The sequence below is a fragment of the Labeo rohita genome, chromosome 17 (genome assembly GCF_022985175.1).
Source record: "Labeo rohita strain BAU-BD-2019 chromosome 17, IGBB_LRoh.1.0, whole genome shotgun sequence".
NCBI lineage: Eukaryota > Metazoa > Chordata > Actinopteri > Cypriniformes > Cyprinidae > Labeo > Labeo rohita.
In genome coordinates, this window is record NC_066885.1 from 32005680 (window position 1) to 32024756 (window position 19077).

The 19077-nt window shown below is 38.9% G+C and overlaps 1 protein-coding gene across 2 annotated transcripts; it reads left to right on the forward strand.

Moving 5' to 3' along the window:
• The first annotated feature begins 1015 nt into the window (after window positions 1-1015).
• LOC127180225 (filamin-A-interacting protein 1) lies at window positions 1016-18228 on the forward strand. Of its 2 annotated transcripts, XR_007829602.1 has the most exons (7): window positions 1016-1360; window positions 10005-10278; window positions 11561-11737; window positions 11952-12130; window positions 12956-15596; window positions 15971-16858; window positions 17233-17367. XR_007829602.1 is itself a non-coding variant. In XM_051134227.1 (6 exons), the coding sequence occupies exons 2-6, from the start codon at window positions 10012-10014 to the stop codon at window positions 17410-17412; spliced, it is 3444 nt and encodes a 1147-aa protein (XP_050990184.1). In that variant the 5' UTR covers window positions 1022-1360; window positions 10005-10011; the 3' UTR covers window positions 17413-18228. The 2 variants fall into 2 exon arrangements, 1 of the variants encoding a protein (XP_050990184.1); XM_051134227.1 differs by lacking the exon at window positions 15971-16858 and having other exon boundaries at window positions 1022-1360; window positions 17233-18228.
• The last annotated feature ends 849 nt before the right edge of the window (window positions 18229-19077 follow it).

The window sequence follows — 19077 nt, forward strand, 5'->3', positions numbered from 1 at the left end:
GAGGGTCTAAAGTTTAAGTTAAACTGTTAAAACAAAAGATAATCCCGCACACTACCAATACTTACAAAAGTATCAAAAACAGTTTTATCGACAACGTTACGGTCCCATGACCTTCATCAGGTATATTTCTAAAGTTAAAGTTAACATATATTAAAGTTAAAATATCTTAAAATCACTAAAACAAGTAAGGAAACGAGTTAAAATTAATTTCAAAAAGTAGAATTCAAAAGTAATTATTTGCAGGGCTCTGAAACTTCAAACATCAGATACATTTTTTTTTTCAAACCAACATAGAATAAAAGCCGGTTTCCGCTACAGAATAAAAAATTAAAAAATGGTATTTTGACTTCATTTCACTATATATATATATAATTTTTTTTTTTTTTTTTTTTTTTTTTTTTTTTTGGAAGATGTAAAGGAAATATAAAGATATAAACAGAATTCTGGCAATTCTGACTTTATTCTCTGAATTCTCATTTTTACATTTTGATTTTACTTTTCATCTCACAACTCTAACTTTTTTTTTCTCACAATTGAAGATTTATATCTGACGATTTCTTCTCATCAGAATTAAGTTTGTATCTCGCAATTTTGAGAATCTAACAAATCTGAAATTCTGAATTGTGAGATATAAACTCACAACTGAGAGAAAGGAAAAGTCTCAGTTACCTTTATTATTTTAACAAGCTTCCATAAACCTTGTCTTGGTACACTTTCCTTTTCTAGTTAATAAAAAGGATGTTTAGTGGGTTTGGATATGTTAATTTGCGATAATGGAAATCGACAGGATAGTTGCTGCTCTTATCTGGCTCAGCTCATTCTTCTGTGTCTTGAAATCTGAATTATGAGATTTCATAAGGACAAATCCTACATTTGTTCAGAACTCTTGTCTTGTCACAGCAGTTCCTGGACTGCATGTGGGTGGAGCGACAGGCCTGATGGTTCTCTGATGTGAGAAGGCTCAGCTGTCACTTCTGAGAGCCTAATGTCACTCTCACACCCTAATGCCTACAACTGAGTAAGAAGAGGTTAAATATAGCCCAGCAGCGCAGTGGAGCTGCACACAATCACTGATAGAGCAAGCATGTGCAGTGCTGCACCTCTTGTCCCTGGAATAGAATAACAACTTCACCGTCCCTGTTTGTGACTCATTGATTTTACAGCCCACGTAACGACTTGCATTCAGTCATGCTTTCTTTCACTTGTTGACTCACGGTTTGAAGCACTTGCTTCTCAGTATAGACCATACAGAGGAAAGATCTGTGGATAATGGGTACCACTATTAGAAGAATCATTGTGGAGTCTGTCTAACCAGGAGCATACTGGGATACACTAGTTTGACGCTTGGGGACCACTGTAGGTAAGTGTTTCATTCAAGTTTCATTCAAAAAGTTGTTGTTGTTCTACAGTACTCCACCAATTGCTGTCACCGCTTTATTAATAATTTACTAAAGATTGCCACATGTCTGGCATATATAATATATTGTGCAGCGTGTACTTTCTCCTAAATGTTCACACACATTTAAGGCCATTGCAATACTTATATATGCATGTTTATCTTGAATATGGAGAGGTAAATTGCAAAGTAAAGCTATCTGACTGTGTACACTTACTTTATAGAAAAAGTGAATTTCCGGGTTGAAATAATTCATAAATGATTTTGAAGAGCAGTGAGTTGTATGTCACGTGACCGCGTCTCATTACCTTTATAGAAGAAGTGGATTTCCAGCGGAAATAGTTTAGGTATAAATGAACATCTATGCACATTTGAAAAGTACACTATTCAAACATTTGTAATAATTCCTTACTGTTGTTTCTTAATTATGAATTATTGTTCTTATTATCAATGTGGAAAACATTACTGCTTAATATGCGTTTTGTGGAAACTATTAAACTTTTTTTTTCAGGATTCTTTGATTTACAGAAAGTTCAAAAGATCAGCCTATATTCTAAAAAGTTTATTATTATTATTACATAAATGCATTTACTGTCATTTTTTAACTATTTAATACATCCTTGCTGAATAAAACTATAAATTTCTTCCTTTTAAGATTGTAATATTTCACAGTATTACTGTTCTAACGCGTTGTTGATAAATAAATGCAGTCTTGGTCAGCATAAAAGTTTTTTTTTTTTTCAAAAACATGTTAAAAACATGTTAAAACTTTCTTGACAATGGCATGACAAAAAGAACAAAAGAAAAAGAATGAGATTGCTCGGTTTTGTCTGGAGGGTGCTGCTTTTGGTCAGCTGATTGGTTGATGGTTGATGGTTGATGGTTTTGGTGGCGTCCGGGTTGCTGAGATATTTGCACGTTTGTCTCTGGATATGTTCATAGATGACTGGCCCACTGACTCAGTACGTATGCTGTATTTTATCACCATCTCATCCAGGTGTCGTTTACGGCTCCTATTAATACTCTGGCTTGAACATGAACTTCAATATCCACCCCCTTGGAATGGCTTTTTAAAGAGCGAACCAATGATGTCACGTAACCCGAGAGGCCTTGGTTTTGGTTTACTTATGATATACTCCATTCTGCTTCTTCAGGAGTTCAAGCAAGTTGAGTTATAGTGGAATGTAACCTGTTAGAAAGGTATTCATGGGTATCAGTTACATCAGATTAACTGATATCACTGAGAGTTACTTAGTTACTTACTGTGGTTTACACACTTTCACTCAAAAGTTTAGAATAATTACATCTTTTTTGGCAATTCAGATTTTTTTTCTCGGAATTCAGGCTTTTTTCTTAGAAGTGCAAGAACAAAGACAAAATTGCAGAATGTTTAACTGTTTTCTGTTGTAATATACTTAAAAATGTAATTTATTCCTGTAATTTATTCCTGTGAATAAGCTAAATTTGCATCATTCCTTCTTTCTTCTGTATCAGAAGTATCATGATCCTTCAGAAATCATTCCAATATGCTGATTTGCAATATTTTTGTTGACACAAAAGCATTTAAATCTGCATTAAATAAAATTAGAGGCGATAGAAAATAAATTTATAATGTTGCAAAAGATTTTTATTCTCAATAAAAGCCGTTCCTCTGAACTTTCTTTTCATCAAAGAATCCTGGGAAAAAAGTTTTTTTTTTTTTTTTTACATTTTAAAATGTACTTACATGTCTCTATTCATCACTCTATTTATATGTCTCTATTCATCACCATTCCATGTCAAGTGATTATTTTTATTTAATTCATGCATTTAGCAAATGCTTTTATGACTTACATTGCATTAAGGCATTCAAAGCAGTACTTTATCAATTCATGCATTCCCTGCAAATCAAACCTCTGACCCTGGCTATGCTCAAGCGCTACAGTTTGAGCTACAGAATGGTTGTATAGAAAATTGACATAAATGTTACTTTTATTAAAATACAACATCACATTTTTATTATGTGATTTTTGCATTGACCTTAACATTCAACCAAACACATTATGAATGTAGTGGTTGAATGACCATTGCACGAAAACACGTTTTGATTTTTGATGAGATCTGTTCACTGTGCTGTGCACTTGTAAACACTTTGCCTGTAGTCCCAGTATTTGCGAGAAGCACACATACTACAAGATGAAATCCAATAAGACAACTGCTCCAACTGAACATGAGTGATGGATGGCTGATATAAATAGAAGCTGATGACTGTATACAGTAAGATGAACTGGGAAATATTTATTCATACAGTAATAGAAACTGACTGCAGATTATAAAATTATATAGAAGAAAATAATAAAATGTAGATGAGATTGTGTGCTTACTTTGTATTTGTCTCTGTTTTACTGTTACCAGAGTGAAAGGTAACTACTGTTACAGTTGATAGACTTTGACCTCTTCACTCCTCCCTAAACAAATGTCAATCAACCAGGTCATGTGTATTGTGTTACCTGAAGTCGGATTTCTGACTGCAGTCTCCATCAAAAGTTGCACAGTTTCTCTTTTCTCTTTTATATTCTAGACTGGTTCTAAATTATGTTTACAGTCTTTACATGGACACCTTCTAAAGCAACCCAGGCATGCAAATCTGAAACTTCAGTGTGAGGCGGAGTTCTGCCTTTAGTTCACCATGCAAGTGTGCAGACTTCATGTCTTGCCAAAGCCACAATCACAAATGCCGTGACTCTCCTAGCCCTTATTTAGACACATTGGACACATCATGTGATATGTCTTTTAAAACCTTTCATTTCTTCATTGGCAGCACAGGAATGCAGACTTTGGACAGCTGCTGGTACCAGCTGTGTCTCTTGGTTATCTTCAAGAGCAGACCAAATTAGGAGACAATAATGCTACCAGCTCAGCAAAGAATCAGGGATGTTCCAATGAGCACATTTGTCCTTAGTATGTAGTTCTAAAATAGTTAAAATAAAATAGCAATCCACTTTCCATTTAAATATATTTTAAAATGTAATTTATTTCTGTGATGCAAAGGTGAATTTTCATCAGTTATTACTCAAGTCACATGTCACTTATCCTTCAGAAATCATTCGAAAATTAACCATTCCCCATATGGCAGCGATACAGCGAATAGTTGTGCTAAATCAAATTGTCCCAAATTTCACCCTAAGCCCTTGCGGTCTTCCTCTGAGTCCGGACTTTCATGACATAATGCCGCTTTGACTGTTGGGTAGAAGTCTGTCATGGAGCTCGCCTCAGTGTGTGCTTGGCAGAAGTGCGCATCAAGGGCGCATAGCAGTCGCAAAGGGGGCGCTCACAAGCACCCTACTGAACACAAAAATAACGAACGGTACACCCTAAAATCTTGTAAACTTAACTGACACATGCACACGGCGGCCACCGTAAGTCCGCAAGACCGAAAGTACACATGAAGTGTACCATTTGGGACAGGGCTTTAGTGTATGTGCACTATTTTATCCGTGAAAACTTTAGTCCCTGGCTACCATGTCAGAAGCTGTAATTAAAAAAAAATAAAATTAAATTAACCTGCCAGCAAATTCAGCACCCTTTAGATCTTTTTGGTCCGGCTGTGCAAAAGACCACTTGACGGAGTGCAAAATAACATCAGAGTGCTTTCGTGGTACCCTAGCGGGGACTTATTATGAAACCATGTAGCATGAGAGTCCAGAAGAGCTGTTTATTCAGCAGAGAGAAAACTGCAGATTGCATCAGTCACTGCTAATGGCTGGGTGCACATACAACAGAGTGATAAGGCATCATGGGCCCCACACAGTTAAGACAGTCATCCTATCTGAAGGATTATGAGGTCAGTGCAGTGCAACCGAAGGTACGTGGCCCATCACGTGCCAGCCTGGCACCACACCTGCCAAGAGATGAAGAGTGGAGCTCACATTCTAATGTGAAGTGAAGTAGATCCCCCAAAGCACATGACGATTATTTACCAAGCCTAGGATGGCCACATACCCCCATGCCCTACACTGAGGAGGGAGCCGAGCCGAGCCAAGCGGGCTACATAGAGAGAGCATTCAGTACAATTCCACCTCACCTTATGTGACTAGAAGGGAATTGTGAGAGTTATCAACCTCAACCAGAGTGTAAGGAGCAGTGCAGCAAGATCAGTCCTTACAGCAATGGCCAATACCTCCCCTTCTATTACCAGATGACTCGTTAGTGCCGGAGGATGAGGAGGGTGACAAGGAGCAGCCCCCTTCACTGTGGCCTTTACCTGACTACTTTCCAAAGTCTCTGCTGTTGAGGCGCAGGGAGTGGTCATTGTCATAGACTGAATGATGAGCAAGTTACAGCTCTTGAGGCACAGTATTATGTCCAGCATCACAGCCCACACTTGTCCACATTCTACTCCTCACCATCTCAGCATAGACGAGGTCCTGAACAGTATGACTTCTGGTCCCAAACCCAGAGGCCAGAACCCTACTTGCTCATCTCACGTCCACAGCCTATGTATCACACCAATGCAGGATCCTTAATGAAGTTTGGCCAGCTGCACCATGAAGCCTTGAAGAGGAGTGCTGCAGTGATAGATTCCCCAGAGATCAATAAAGGAGATACAGCAGACTTTGAGAGGTCCTCCCTGCATGTACAGTCACTTGTAGGTATGCAAAAGACACTGGGCCAGACAGAGAATTTGAGTTGAGATGTGGCTCACATGTGGCCCAACTTCTTACCAAACTTTCAATTGAAATGAGAGTAAACTTCAGGGATCAGATGTTCCACCGTCCTGGACACACTTACACGCTGCTTGACCTGGCAGAATAGCCTTGATATGAGTAGTGGTGCCAAGGCTATGACAAAACTTTAGACATTCGAGAAGCAATGCAGCAAGCCTGCAGCTACAGTGCTACTTGGGGCTGAGAGCTAAACGTAGAGCCAAACCCTACTCTGTGTATTGCGAGGACACAGAGCACTTTCTCAATAAGTGTCCTGTTAGAAGCTCACCCGAGAGGAATAGAATAGATCAGAAGTCAATCAATCATTGGAATAGATCAGAGTCAACAAGAGATGCTGGAGATGCAGGAGAGCACATCAAGCAGTACCCAGAGTACCCTACAGTGTCTCTTCACTAGTGTCTTATCTCAGATGACAGAGCTGATGCAGAACATGGAGAAGCTCTGGAAGATGGACATCTTGCCGTACCGGAGTAGAAAACTGGCAATGAAATCAAAGCAGGATAAGGAAGCGCTGTAGCTCCTGGTGGCACAAGCAAGACTTTCTCCCATTAAAGCTTCCAAGGATGCATCCTTCCCAGCCTCAGAAGTCTGGAAAGACGATTGACCCAAGCAAAGCCTCAGCCACAGTTGAGTACCTCACCATTTGGTGAATCATAACGGGAAGAGTCGTTTAGTCTTCATCTGATCTTTTTAATTCCAAGGCCAAACCCTCAATGACACCCTCCTTCCTGGAACATCATTGGGAGCCTCTCTTCTGGGAGTTTTGTTCCACTTCAGGGAACATGCAATGGCAGACAGTGGAGACATCAGAGGCATGTCCACCTGGTTCAGTTCTTACCAGAATACCAACCACTCCTCTGGTTCATATGGAGGGACATGATGCATGATAACCACCCTGATATCTTTGAGTGGTTGGTCCTACCATTTGGCACTGCATGTTCACAGTGTTGTGCCATCTTTGCACTCCAAAGGCATGCAAGAGATCATGACAGGCCAGGAGAAGAAATCAAGCATTCAGCGGGGCGTTGGCCTGACAATATGATCCTCTGAGATTCATTGCACCTTACACGACTTGTGCCAAACCTTTCGTCCGGAGCATGTGGGACAAACCTCCTAATGGGTTGACCCATTTATCCCTCAAGGCCTGGAGAAGGCATAGAAGGAGTGGGAATCTGAGTTAAACCTGCTGCCCCGCATCTCTGTACCCTGACCCTATGCTCCAGTCCTTACTGATCAGTTGGTTGCAAAGTGGCAAAGTCATGCCACTTTAAGGTTTTCGTGGGTACTCCTGTGGCTGAGATACAGGAACGTACTGGAGAAAGTTCTTGGCACTATGTTGACTCTGCACAGAACCCAGCAGATGATGTGATCGCTGAAGCCAAGGTCCCTCCATCCTCCACAAGGGAATGGCCATCCTGAACGGCTTTGTGTGGAGTGATATTAAGAGCAGACAGACAGGAGACCCATTAAGGGCAGCCATACCTGTCCCCGAAGAATATGGTTGAAGCACAGGAGGTGCATGGGGTGGTAGACCAAGATGAGCCTTCGACCTCAGCGGACTATTGACATTTATTTCGAAGTAGTCGTCTCCTCACCTTGTCCCCGGAGGTTGGACCCAAACGAGGGAATTATACGGGTGGGAGACTCTGATGTGACAAATGGTTAGACCGTGCCTTCAAATATCTCACAATGAAACTCCTTATCCAGGATTATGATGCTCATCTATGTCATCCAGGCCCTGAAAGAGTATTTAATGTGCCGGACCTTTTAGATCCTCCATGAGAGGGAGGCCATACAGAGGGTACAACACTAATGTGAAAAGTGCCAAAAATGAAAATCTAAGCCATCAGTCCCAAAGAGTGTGAGTGTAGCTGGTTGAGACATGATACGTTTCGGCATAAGGTTGTGGGTTTGTGCACTCATTTCGAAACTATATAAAGCTAAAAACTGATTGAAACTGTAATTTCTGTGGTCTCCCATGGTTTTAAAATCAGTTAAGATTTGAAAATCATCTAGTGTGTGGCTAGTTTAAGGCATTGAAGCAACTGTGAATAATCGATTCTCTAGCAATCGATATCAATTCAGCACCACCGCCATGGGCAGTACCTGGCAATTTCACACGCAAGAACGTATACCTAAGCAACCTCCTAAGGTATAGTTCAGGGAACATGCCTTGAAAAGGTATATTTTTGGTTAAGGTATTCCTTTAGAGTCTTTGTGGCGTGCTAAGAGACAATATTGGAAACACACCCCTGTAGTGAGGAGACAGCAAAGAAGTTTGGAGGTTGTTAGAAGTTCCTTTATAGAAATTATATTAACTGTGTTATGTAGATATGTAATCCTTACAACGTACAATCAGACAGAACTGAATATACATACACATACACTGTCCAAATTGTTGACGAATCCACATAAATATGGTGCCTTTAGGTGCATCTTGGAATATTTTGGTCAGGTATTTATTTATTCATTCATTTGTTTGTTTTCTAAATGTTTGTGTTACATAAAGCAAACTGTGAAAGTTGAGTGACTGATTTTACACTTCCATATGTCACCCCATTTAAAGGGGTGATATTATCCCTTACGAAAAAGAAGTTTATTCAAGTGTGCTATTAGTATACTTCTTTTAAACTAAAAATAGGAAAGTATACTTTCAGTCTACTTTTTATGTACTTCTCAGAAATATACTTAAAATGGCATTTACGTACTGTATACTTGACTTATACTTAAAGGCTAAATATATTTGAGCTACTTGTGCTCCTAGAATCCGTGTTTTCGTTGTTATACGGTAGGGGGCGCTATTACAGATCTTTTGTACAGAATTTCCAAAACACAAGAATGGCACAATATTTTAATATGCGAAGCTGTTAGTCAATCATAGCAGTGGGCATTTATATTTAAGTCTTGAAGGAGCTAGGGGATATGATGACCCTTTAAACCAGGGGTGCCCAACCCTGTTTCTGGAGATTGACCTTACTGCAAGTTTAGTTCCAACACTGATCAAACACACCTGTCTGTAATTATCAAGTGCTCCTTCAGATCCTAATTAGCTGGTTCAGGTGTGTTTGGTCAGGGTTGGAGCTGAACTCTACAGGAAGGTTGATCTCCAGGACCAGGGTTGAGCACCGCTGCTTCAAACAGAGTGTTCATATCAAGGGGCCAAAACCAGGGTTGAAATTAGCCTTGTATTTCTATTTGAATTATGACAGATTTTGATGTAAAAAAAAAAACAAAAAAACACCAACCCTACTTATGTTAGTGCACCTCAGGAAACATAGAATTCTAAAATGCAATGCATTACCCCTTTAACTTAAAAACTAACAGATCTTCACTAAAATACTGATGATAGATTGCTTTTTCTAGTTGGGGCTTATTCATGAAAGACGAGCTGAATACATTTCTGAACGAACTGTTCATAAATCTATTATTACATAATCTGTTCCACTGGAATGCAACAACTTACGTAAGAAAAGTTTTACAAATCATTTAGACAGAAATTTGCTCCACTTGTGCTCCATGAATACACCCCAGTGTAACAGCTTGAAAGACAGCTTGAATAGAAATTTTTAAACCATTCTTTGAGTACATTTCCACACTAGAGATGACAACAATAAAGCAGGATTGAAAAACAATTTTACTAGTCCACTCATGTTGTTGTGACTTTGGAGCTTGGATAGATATTTAATACATCATCACTGTATAAACACAAGTTATTTCTAGCCTTATCTTGCCAGTTGGATCTAAACAAATGAATGAAAATAGCACCAAAGCAGTGTTTATGACAGCACCATTAAACTCGATTGTATAGTGCTCTTGAAAACTGTATTTTATTTTATTTTTTTTTAGCATTTTCAGGTACTTATCAAAAGAGTTATATCTCTGTTACTATATTCTCTCCACAGGAAGAAAATGAGGTCTAAAGAAAATACAGTAGACAGCATGGTTAATGATGTTCTGGTTGTCACACAAAATTCACTTGATGTCAGTCAAGAAGAAGAGGAAGGAAAAATACTGGAGACAGAAAAAACTATCAAGGTTAAACACTTGGATGATGAAGAGAAAAGGCCTAATAATGATGATAAATCAGCACAGAATGACGACCAAATGTTTGGGCTCACAGATCTGTCCAAAGACAACCTACTCAAACTGCTTGGGATCATGGAAGGAGAGATTCAGGTAATTTTTTATTTATGACAAAGAACACAAAAGTAATGTCCGCACACTGATACTGCTCCATAAAAATGTTTCATCGCAATCTGTCTGTATTTATCTTTGCAAATTTTACTTTTGTACTAACAGATTGAGGTACTTCAGCTGCAGAAATGTATTATGCAAATGTATTAGTGTAATATGATAATACATAAATTTAATACATTGATTTAATGTGTAATATAATTTTCATAATTATACAATTTTTAAGAAGAAGATCATTATTGGTCTCTCTCTCTCTCTCTTTATATACACTACCGTTCAAAAGTTTGGGGTCAGTAAGACTTGTAATAGTCTTTAAAGAAGTCTCTTATGCTCATCAAGGCTGCATTTATTTGATTAAAAATATAGAAAAAAACAGTAATATTGCAAAATGTTTTTACAATATAAAATAATGTTTTTTATTTTAACATACTTTAAAATAGAATTTATTCCTGTGATGAAATGCTGAATTTTTATCAGCTGTTACTCCAGTCTTAGGTGTCACATGATCCTTCAGAAATCATTCTAATATGCGGATTTATTATTAGAATGATCAATGTTGGATAATATCAACAGTTGTGCTGCCAAATATTTTTTGGAACCTGTGACTTTTTTTTTTTCAGGATTCTTTCATGAATAACAAGTTTAAAAAGTACAGTGTTTATTCAAAATATAAATATTTTATAACAATGTAAATTATTTATTATTAACTTTTAATAAACTTTTAATTATTAACTTAATACATCCTTGGTGAATAAAAGTATTAATTTCTTAAAAAAAAAAAAAATGTACTGACCCCAAACATTTGAACGGTAGTGTATATATATGTGACCCTGGACCACAAAACAAGTCATAAGTAGCACGGGTATATTTGTAGCAATAGCCAAAAATACATTGTTTGGGTCAAAATTATAGATTTTTCTTTTATGCCCAAATTCATTAGGTTATTAAGTAAAGATCATGTTCCATGAAGATATTTTGGAAATGTCCTACTGTAAATGTATCAAAACTTACTTTCTGATTAGTAATATGCATTGCTAAGAACTTAATTTGGGCAACTTTAAAGATGATTTTCTCAATATTTAGATTTTCTTACACCCTCAGATTCCAGATTTTCAAATAGTTGAATCTCTGTCAAATGGTCCTATCTTAACAAACCATACATCAATGGAAAGCTTGTAAATCTAGAAAAATTATTTAGTTGTTTATGTTCACTGAGTGCTGCTTTGACTTATATCAGAGTTTATGATTATTACTTGTCACCCAGGCACGAGAAGATGTGATCCATCTACTGAGGTCTGCGCTGCTGAGTCGACCCGAGCAGCTGGAGTCCCGTTATGGCGCATCGGGGCCGACCCGACCTCTGCAAGCCCTGCAGAGAGACCGAACGCTCAGCAACAACCACGCACAACATGAAAATGTGTATGATAAGCCAATGGCAGAGGTACACACACAGAGAAAAGAATAACAGTGAATATAGTTCACCCAATAAAGAAAATTCTGTCGTTGTTTGAAACAAGGGTGAGTAAGTAATGACAGAATATTCATTTTTGGATGAACTATTTCTTTTTAAGTCAACGATTAGTCTTAAAAAGTGCAAGTTCTTCGCTGTGTTAGTTAGTCTTATAATTGTATTTTTCACTGTCTGTATGTCTCAGCTGGACAGATTGCAGGATAAGCACAAGGAATCATACCGCCGTATGCTGGAACAGCTTTTGCTGGCTGAGAAGAGCCACCGGCGCACTGTCTATGAGCTGGATACTGAGAAACGCAAACACGTGGACTACATGAACAAGAGTGATGACTTCACCAACCTCCTGGAGCAGGAAAGAGAGAGGTGAGAAAGGAGAAAAATAGCAGGGAAGAAAGCTGTTTAATTGCAGATTTCTTGCATGTAACTTCAAAAAGCAAAGACATTACATTCTACAAACTTTACTTAATACAGAATACATATGAATAAACAATGTGGCCAAAGAAAAGACAGGATGTGCTATGCATGAGAATGCCAGAGATTTCATATTTAAATGTAATATCTAATAGTGGACAGTAAGTATTTTTACTTCATCTGTACTTTTATTTTGAGAAACTTCTAATTAACCGCATTCCAAAGCATAATATCATACTTTTTACTCCATTAAATTTCTTCAAAACATATTGTTCCTTGTTAGCGCTGTCCTAAATGTCAATGTCATGCTTGTAATTTCTAACCATTAAATTACCAACTCAGTTTTCAGTATGAACTCTTATGTTGTAAGATAACCAAAAACAGCCCAGTTACGTATTATTTTTGTAATACTTATTTTAGTATTTACATTACATATTTGCTTATTTTTTCTATTACATGCCACGTACAGTAAAAGTCTGACCTTTTACATTAAAACATATACAATGATAGAGAGACATTTAATTTTTAACCTACTATGATTGTGTGTACTAATAAAATTATTTTGCCAAATAATTATTTGCTGTTATTTTGTAAGCATCTGTTTAATTCTTTGTTCTAAATGATTAAAAACAATGTTTATGCATGAGAAGATAATGCAAGCACAACTAAGTCAATACAGTCACAATTCTGTATTGTTAAAGGCGGTATATAAATAAAGGTGATTTGATTTTGATTTGACATTAAGTCAGTCATACTTACTATCTATTTTTTCACTAGGTTAAAACGGTTGCTGAAACAAGAAAAAGCATACCAAATGAGGAAGGAAAAAGAATTTTCTAAACGTATACAAAGAACATCTGGAGAGCTGGTTAAGCTGAAGTCTTTTGCACTCATGATGGTTGATGAGCGAGAACTTCACTTGGAGAAAATTGACAAACAGAGCCGCAAAATACAAGATCTCCTTCAAAAACTTGAGGAAAAGGAGAAGAAACTACATGAGGCAGAGAGAAAAGCAAAGGAAGACAACCAGAAGATCCTGGATCTTGAGGTTGAGCTGGAGCTAAGAACTTCTAAGTTTGCAAAGGAGCAAGAGGAGATGTCTGCAAAACTGTCCAGCCAAGAGTCTCAACATCAGCAGCTGTCCCAGAAACAGATGGAATTGTTACACAAACTCAAGGAGCTTAAAGAGACCAACAAAGCTCTTCAGAAATCAGCAGAGGAGCTCCAGGCATTAAGGGACAAGATCAGAAAGGGCGAATGTGGCAACTCAAATTTGATGGCAGAACTTGAGACTTTGCGCAAAAGAATTCTGGAAATGGAGGGTAAAGATGAAGAGATCATCAAAACTGAGAACAAATGCAATGAGCTGAAGAAGATGCTCTTGGCTGAGGAGACTAACAATAAGGACCTGAGGCTAGAGGTGGAAAAACTGCAACAGAGAATGACACAGTTAGAGACACTAGAGATGGCCTTCAGTATGGGCAGGACGGAATGTGCCCAGTTGCAGGCCGCTTTGGAAAAAGAGAAAAGCTTGACTAAAGATCTAACAGACGAACTTGTGAGTGTTAAAATCCGCACGAAGGAACTTGAATCATCTGAGCTGAAACTGGAAAAGGATGAATTAGCTTTAAAAGAAGACCTTGTGAAACTCAAATCAGTCACTGTAATAATGGTTAATGAGCACAAGAACATGGCAGACAGAATTAGGTCTGAGGAAAAGAAGAGGGATGAACTGAATAAACTCTATAAGGCAGAGCAGGAGAAAGTCATGGAGGTTACTGAGCGGTTAATAGAGGAGAGCAAGAAGCGACTGAAACTAAAGTCAGAGATGGAGTTGAAGATAGCTGCTCTTGTAAAGGAGAGAGATGAAATCAAGGGAAAGCTTACCAAAGCAGAACAGTGTAAAGACCTGAACTCCAAGCATGGTATAATAAAGCACAGTACCATGAACAAAGATGAAAAGGAATCTTTTCAAAAGGTGATGGAGCTGCAGAGTGTCTCAAATGCACATGGAAAAGATGAGAATAAAGTTAAAGAGTTGACTTTGGAGATTGAAAGACTGAAGAACCGTCTTCAACAGCTCGAAGCTACTGAGCGAGACCTGATCAAACCAGAGTATGACTTGTTAGCAACTGAGAAACAGCAGGCACAAGACATGCATCAAACTGCATTGAGCAAGGTAATAGAGCAAGTTGAGGTAGACTGTCAGGAGGCTGAGCTGAGATATCGGTTTATGAAGGAGGAGGCCAAAACAAGAGACCTTCAAGCAGATGTGCAAGCTCTTAAGGAGAAGATTCACGAGCTCATGAACAAAGAAGACGAGCTTTCCCAACTTCAAGTGGAATATTCTGTTTTGCAACAGAGGTTTCTGGAAGAGGAGGACAAGAAAAAGAGCATCAGCACTGAAGTTTTAAATCTTACCAAAGAACTTGAAGTCACCAAGCGCTACAGCCGCACTCTGCGGCCCAGCACCAAAGGAAGTCGAATGATGGATGTTCCAGTGACGTCAACTGGAGTACAAACTGAATCAGTTGAAAACAGGACAGCTGACAGTGACACACCTGCTGCGTTCATAAAGAAGTCTGTCCAAGAGGAGAATCGGATCATGAGTAGTCTCCAACAGAGAAGCTTAAAGAAGCCAGCGCAGAGACCGACAGTGCGTGAACTTTATCCTCCAACGGTCAGTGACTATAGTGCAAAGAAGTCCTGGATTCCTTGGATGAGGAAAAAAGACAACGGTGCTTCTGAAATATCTTTGAATAACGGTGGTGAGGCTGCACCTTCCGAAGTCAGCATGTCCCAGAAGTATGATGCTCAGGTGATCCCAGATATTAAGAACAATGCGGCAACTTTACAGATTTGCATTGGGCCATCTGAGGACTTGACCAAACAAGCTTCTGCCAAACTATCACAAGAAATTCAGAACCCCCAGACAACCATCATTCCTACAAATGAATGCACCAAAGAGCTCAAGAATCCAGTTAAATCACCACTGACCTTTGCCTCCATCTCCAGAGTAAGGAGTACAGAAATCATGAGGTCTCCCTCTATGGACAAATCTTTATCACCTGCATCCAACAGCAGCTCCCTAGAGTCTGTGGACATGATAACAGGTAGAGCTGTATTTAAGGAGACCCCTGAAAAACGAATGGTCCCCACACCTATCAAGAAGTCAAATGCTAATGTCATTACCACAGACGACAGTAAGATTCACATTCACTTAGGATCGCAGCTCAAGAAGACCTCTGATCATGGCTCAGTCATCATGGTCAAATCTGAGTGCAATGAAGTTTCTACTGGAACTGTGCTACGCTCATCACACAGTGTGACAGCTAGCAAATCAACATCTAGCAAAGCGATGAGCAGCATCACCATCACGCAGGTTACTAAAGCACCAGCCAGACCTGCACTCTCAGTGGTAAGTGCCTCATTTAAAACATACAGTCATGGCCAAAAATATCGGCACCCTTGCAATTCTGTCAGAAAATGCAACACTTCTCTCAGAAAAGTGTTCCAGTTGCAAATGTTTTGGTATTGCTTATTGTTTTTGTTTGCACTGGAACACCACAAAAACAGAGAAGACAAGTCAAACTTCATAAAATTTCACACATAACAAAATTATTGGTACCTTGTCAAAATTGTATATAACTGCTTTTCAAGCATGTGATGCTCCTGTAATTTGTATTTAGACACCTGTGGCAAGTAACAGGTGTGGGCAATATAGTAATCACACCTGCAACCAGTTAAAATGAGCAAAGTTGACTTGACCTTTGTTTTGTGTGTCACACTGAGCATGGAGAAAAGAAAGAAGTGGAAAGAGTTGAGTGGAAAGTGGATTTGAGAGAAAAAAAATGTGGAAAACATGGACAATCTCAAGGCTACGAGTCCATCTCCAGAGATCTTAATGTTTGTGTTTCCACTGTGCGCAATATCATCAAGAGGTTTACAGCCCATGGCACTGTAGCTAACCTCCCTGGACGTGGACGAAAGAGTAACATTAATTAAAAATTTCAACAAAGGATTGCTCGGATAGTGGATAAAGAACCCTGATTAACTTCCAAACAAATTCAAGCAGATCTGCAGACACAGGGTACAACAGTGTCAGCTCACACTATCCGTCACAATCTGAATGAAAAGGGATGCTATGGTAAGAGACCCAGGAGGACACAAAAGCATAAAAAAGCAAGACTGGAGTTTGCCAAAACTTACGTGACAAAACCACAATCCTTCTGGGAGAACGTACTGTGGACAGATGAGACAAAAGTAGAGCTTTTTGTTAAAGGACATCATGGCACTGTTTACAGAAAAAGAAATGAGGCCTTTAAAGAAAAGAACACAGTCCCTACAGTCAAACATGGTGGAGGTTCAAAGATGTTTTGGGGTTGCTTTGCTGCTTCTGGCACTGGATGCTTTGACTGTGTGAACAGTATCATGAAATCTGATGATTATCAAAGAATTTTGGGGTGCAACGTAGTGGCCAGTGTCAGAAAGCTGCATCTCCACCATAGGTCATAGGTCTTCCAGCAGGACAATGACCCGAAACACACTCCAAAAAGCACTCAAAAAGCAGTGAGTCCCGATCTGAATCCCATAGAACACCTGTGGGAGAAGGCATCCTTCAAACCTGAATGACCTGGAGCAGTTTGCAAAAGAAGAGTGGTCCAAAATTCCAGTAGAGAGGTGAAGAAACTCATTCATGGTTACGGGAAGTGATTGATTTCAGTTATTTTTTCCAAAGGGGGTGCTACGAAATATTACGTTAAGGGTGCCAATAATTTTGTCCGGTGCATTTTTTGAGTTCTGTGTGGAATTGTATCAGATTTTACTTTTCTTCAGTTTTTTTGTGTTGTTCCAATGCAAAAAAAAAAAAAAAAAAAAAAAAATGCGTGAGTACCAAAACATTTGCAACTGCAACAATTTTCTGAGAAAAGGGTTGCATTTTCTGACAGAATTGCAAGGGTGCCAATATTTTTGGCCATGACTGCATATGCAGGAATATGATCAGTAAAGGTTAAGAATTACATCTTGTTCTTGTCCTCTCTGTTACTCAACAGCAGCCCATCATTGATGTCCCATCAGCACGGTCAGGGTTCAGTCGTATTCCAATGTCTCGGGGGATGAAAACTGGAAAAGCCGTGCTTGGAGCTTTGGGAATCACCACAGGAGTTAAAATGGAAACAAATGTGGAAAACCAAGCCATGCAGACTGACCTGAAAAAAAACAGCTGTCATTAATGGAGCCCTGCAAGGTGGAGGGAAGGGCTGAGAGCATTGAACAAATAATATCCAAGTTTACATATAAGTCTACTGTCAAAGAAAATTAAATTGCCACTTTCTGCAATTGTTATGTGTTGCAGAGATTATGAAGATTTTTCTTGGGAATTAACTAGGGAAGGAGACCTGGGGTTTGGCAACAGTGTTGCCTTATACTTCTAAAATGGCCAACCCATAAGTCAGCCTCACCCTGATTTAACTTCTGACAACTCTTTTAGCTTTTATTAAAAAAAAAAAAAAAAACAAATCCCTGAAAGTTTGAGTTAGAATAGTTTGCACTAGCACAATTATAAACACAATGGCTGTGAAAGCAACTAGTGAGTAGATAAGTTGACTTGTTTGGTGTGGTGACGTTTAAAATCCAACAACCAATGAAGTCCCATTTAGACACTTGTTAGTAACTGTCTTTTTCAAGACAAGTACAAAGGAAAAAAACAAAACGCAAACTAAAGTATTTCATATCATAAAATAAAATGTGACAATACACTAAAGATGAATTAACCACAGACCTGATACATCATATACTTATACTTCTATTAGACTTCTTTGGTTGCAACAGATAATACAACTGAAGAATATTTATCCAATAAGCTGTTATCAAATTAAAACAATTATTTACAAATTATATCTGCTAACTTATGTATTTTAATAGTGTTGTTTATTATTTTTAATGGTGTAAAATTTTAGCATTTTCTGGAATGTACATATCAGACCAAGCATTTTCTGTGTGTAACTATTGTTGTGAACTTGCATTGATAAGAGCCTCAGTGATCTGTAATGGACAAGATTTTTATTACTGTTTCTAAGTAAAAATGTTTGCTTTCAGATAAGTCAAAATGTCTCTTTTTCCATTTTCTAGACAAAATATATATGTGTGTGTGTATATATGTCAGCACACAGGGCAGCCGTGGCCTAATGGTTAGGGAGTCGGGTGCTGTAACCGAAATGTTGCAGGTTTGAGTCCCAGGTTTGGCAGGGATGGAAGGTGGGGGGAGTGAACAACCAGTGCTCTCTCCACCCTCAATACCATGACTAAGGTGTGTCCCTTGAGCAAGGCACTGAACCCCCAACTGCTCCCTGGGTGCTGCAGCGATAGCAATGTGGCTGCCCACTTCTCCGTTTGTGTGTTCACCATACTTGGCCACACGTCACATCCTTTCCTATATATATATTGCATGGACTTTACTAGACCCCTGAAGGTGTGATGTTAGCAGCAGATCCTTTAAGTTGCGAGGTGGTGCCTCCATGGTTTGGACTTGTTTGTTCAGCACATCCCACAGATGTTCAGTGGATTGAGATCTGGGGAATTTGTTCAGTTCAACACCTCAAACTCGTTGTTGTGCTCCTTAAACTATTCCTGAACCATTTTTGTTTTGTGGCATGGTGCATTGTCCTGCTGAAAGAGGCCACAGCCACCAGGGAATACCGTTTCCATGCACCAATGCTTAGGTTGTTGGTACGTGTCAAAGTAACATCCACATGGATGGCAGGTCCCAAGGTTTCCCAGCAGAACATTGCCCAAAGCATCACACTGCCTCTGCCAGCTTGCCTTCTTCTCATAGTGCATCCTGGTGCCAGGTGTTCCTCAGGTATGCAATGCATACACACACCAGGCCATTCACATGA